The sequence below is a fragment of the Nicotiana tomentosiformis genome, chromosome 10 (genome assembly GCF_000390325.3).
Source record: "Nicotiana tomentosiformis chromosome 10, ASM39032v3, whole genome shotgun sequence".
NCBI classification, from domain to species: Eukaryota; Viridiplantae; Streptophyta; class Magnoliopsida; order Solanales; family Solanaceae; genus Nicotiana; species Nicotiana tomentosiformis.
In genome coordinates this window covers 76,786,388-76,790,222 of record NC_090821.1, presented here as the reverse complement: position 1 = coordinate 76,790,222, position 3,835 = coordinate 76,786,388, and the positions used below count along the sequence as shown (strand labels likewise).

At 34.6% G+C, this 3,835-nt stretch overlaps 1 protein-coding gene across 1 annotated transcript; it reads right to left on the bottom strand.

Moving 5' to 3' along the window:
* Positions 1-679: 679 nt before the first annotated feature.
* On the bottom strand, positions 680-3,325 carry LOC138900505 (uncharacterized). Its single transcript, XM_070187416.1, has 3 exons — positions 3,223-3,325; positions 3,049-3,140; positions 680-2,440 (listed from the first exon to the last, which is right to left on the bottom strand). The coding sequence occupies exon 3, from the start codon at positions 2,438-2,440 to the stop codon at positions 1,898-1,900; it is 543 nt and encodes a 180-aa protein (XP_070043517.1). The 5' UTR covers positions 3,049-3,140; positions 3,223-3,325; the 3' UTR covers positions 680-1,897.
* Positions 3,326-3,835: the final 510 nt, after the last annotated feature.

The following is a 3,835-nucleotide window of genomic DNA, read 5'->3' as shown; positions in this document are numbered from 1 at the left end:
GTTCAAAATAATATGAACAAAAATAAGAAGTTTCTCTATCTAGATATACCTCACATATCGATCCCTCAATCCGTAATATATTTTTCACGATCCGCTTACATTGTCAATCATCATTCATAGCACGATTTTAAGATAAAATAATTTTTAACTAAAACACGTAAGGATAATTGACTAAAGATAATTACCTCTCGAAGGGATACATCCATCTACATTAAACTAACCTTCCTAGTTGTGCCTCTTGCGCAAGGTGAATTGAAAGATGTTCCATGACATCAAAAAACCCAAGGGACAAAATTTTCACCAACTTGTTTAAAGTTAAGCGAATGTTACTGTCCATGTAAGCTAGGTTCTCCCCCCTCAATGTTCTAAAGTACAACTCATTGAAAAATAAGTATATCTCTGTGATGGGCTTCCATATTCTATCAGGCAAAGCATTTAATGCAATATGCATCAAAGATTCCATGAAAATGTGACAATCTTGGCTTTTCAAAGATGTCAACTTTCCTTCTCCCATGTTAACACACCTAGATAAGATTGACGCATATCCATCAGGCATCCTCAAATTATTAACCCAGTTATAAATCTCTCTTCTCTCATCCAAAGTGAATATGTAATTGGCCTTAGGTTTCTGAATCTTGATTTTCAAGTATGTCAAGTACAACTCACTTCGCCTACAATATTATTTCAAATCCATCATATCCTTCAAGTTATCTTTTGTCTTGTTGCTTACATCCATTACAGTATTAAACAAGTTATCAAAAAAGTTCTCGATATGCATGACATCAAGATTATGTCGAAGAAGATTGTTCTTCCAATAAGGTAAATCCCAAAATATACTCTGTTTTGTCCAGTGGAGTGTTATACCATACCCCAGTATCTTATTAGATAATGGATACTCTGTTACCTTAGGTAGATTCCTAACTCTGTTCCAAATCTCTTCAGGCGACAAGACATGCGGTGGCTCCTCATAATCAGATTTGTTCTTCATAAATGCACTAGTATTTCTCCTAAACTCATGATCCATTGGCAAGAAGTGGCGATGATAATCAAACCATGTGCTCTTGCCTCCATGTTTTAAAGTGAATGCCTTTGTGTCTCCATACAAGATAGGCAAGCTAACTTTCCGGCAGTTGACCAACCAGACTCATTCCATAAGCAGAAAAATCATTTATAGTCCACATCAAAGCAACACGGAGTTTGAAGTTTTGCTTAGTTGAACATCATATGTTTCCACATTGATTCCACAATAACTTCAACTTATCAATCAAGGGCTGCATGTATACACCAATCAATTATTTTGGATTGGGTGGACCTGGAACAATACAAGTTAGAAACAAATATCCATTTATCATACACAATTCAGGTGGCAGATAATACAACGTAACAAACACCGGCCAACATGAATATAGTGCAGCAGATACTGCAAATGAAGTGAATTCATCAGCACATAATCTCAACGTAATATTTCTCGGTTCAGTGGCAAGTCTAGGAACACCCTATCAAAATGCTTCCATGCTTCTCCATCTGATGGATGGCATAGCACACCATCTGGCCTTCTATGTTTATAGTGTCATCTCATATGAGGAGCGGAACTCATTGATGCATACAACCTCTTTAACCTTGGTATAAGGGGTAAGTAGTGCATCGTCTTCACTAGAACCTTCTTCTGTTTAGCATTTGTGACTTCTTTGTAACGAGGCTGGTTACAAAATTTATAATTTTCTAAAGCTTCATCATCCTTATAGAATAACATGTAACCTTTCTCACAACAATCAATCCTCTCCGTTGAAAGACCCAACTTAGAAATTAATTTCTTTGCCGTGTAAAACTCTTTGGGCATGTCAATCTTTCTCGGATTAAGTTCATTCATAAGGCCAATGATAGAATCCATGCCTGCTTAAAAAATAGAATTATCCAATTTAATACTTAGTAATCTAATTGCAACAGACAACTTGGAATGCGCTGCGCCTTCATAAAGCAGACAACTCGCTTCCTCTAACTGCTTGAAGAAGCTCTTAGCCTCATCATTTGGTTCGAATTGAGCCCCATGGAATATCTCAAAAGCATCCCTCACCATTTCTTTAAATCGAGAATTTTCAACATTAATATTCTCTGCTATGTGACTACCTTCTTTACCACCAAAATCATTCTTAAAATCAACTCCATCTACACTAGCATGACTCTCCCCATGAACAGTCCACATATAATAACGTTTCATAAATCCCTTCTTATACAAATGAACAGTAACAATATCGGGACCCAATAACTTAACACACATGCATTTCACACAAGGACATCTAATCGTACCTTCAATAAAAAAATCATCAAGAGTCTTTGTTTTAGCAATAAAGCCAGCAACCCCTTTTATAAATTTATCCTGCAACACCGTACGATTCAGATGATTCCTATTATGCATCCATTTACAATGCCCAAATTCCATCTACACAAAACAATGAAATTCATTTAAAGGATCCTATTTTTAAAGATTATATATCATTACGCAATAAGTTAATTTTTAAGAATCCAATTTTAAAGAATTTAATTTCAAAGGCTTCTATTTGTAAAGTTATAAAAGTAGAAATATTAGCTTAGTGTTACCTAACCTATTCTCAGAAATCTCTTTTACTAAAGTGATTGGGATTCATTAGATCGTTCTTCATCAAATTTTACCAACTATGTTTTTTGTTATTACTATCATTTATGAATATTTTTACCAAGATAAGAGAGGTAAAAAGAAAACTAAAAGTCTATAAGGTTGCTCCCAATCTTGATTCCAACTACAACCGATGAGTTTACAATTTTTAACCCAACTAACTAACTTTTAGGTGTGCTATTAGAACTACAAAATGTATGAGAAATACAAAATATAGGTGTACTATGAAAAATACACAATTTTTAACCCAACTAATCAATTTTATGATTTCAAAACAAAAAACAAATCATTAAATATACTATGAGAAATACAAAATTGAAACTCATGATATTTTCTATCATAAATTTCTAAATACTTGAATAATTTTAATAATTTTAATAATAAATTTTAATAACCTTGCAATCGTAGAAGAGCACCACTAGAACACTGCCGCTGAGTGTAGAGGGAGAGAATGTCGTCGGAGTCCACCGTTGTCGCTGCTGCCCACCTACTTAAAAAATTGAGAAAGGAAAATGAGAAGAAGAGGAGAGGATGATGGATAGAGAGAAGGAGAGAAAGAATTACCTTACCTCCGTCTTCAATGGCACCAGCTTTGGAGGGTTCTGCAGTGGGGGAGGAGATGGGAGGAAAGAAAAAAAGAAAGAGAGAAAGAGGCGAAATAAGTATTTTTCGATGTTATCCGCCAATGTTTTCGACGGACACAGTCGCAATGTCAATCTTAAAATTATAAAAAATATATATATTTTTCAGTAATTTTGCTACCGTTTCAGTCGGAAACTCCGTCTGCATTTTTTCGGTCGCGAAATTGCGGTCAGAAAACTGTCATTTTCTAGTAGTGTTCTTCTAAGACCCCGTTAAAATCTCCTAATGATTTAAGATTGTAAAGTGCGTCAACGGTATTTGAAAATAATGTATTCGAGTATTAAAGGAGACTCATGGGATAAAATCCCATTATTTTGAAATTAAAATATATGTTTAAGGTGAGTTGGAACATACTAAGAAATTTTATGAATGACAAGAATTTGTGTGGAACAAATTGGATACATTAAGTGGAAAGGATGTCTCAATTAGCACAAGACCCTACTTCTAACAAATGCCACTCCCAAAATATAAAGACTTAGGTGATGATATACCTATCAAATTAAAGCCCTTTGAGTCTAGTTTCCAACGCATTAAACTGTT

Excerpts from the sequence above, each read along its gene's own strand:
- LOC138900505 (XM_070187416.1), bottom strand. The coding sequence starts at position 2,440 with ATGGAATTTGGGCATTGTAAATGGATGCATAATAGGAATCATCTGAAT.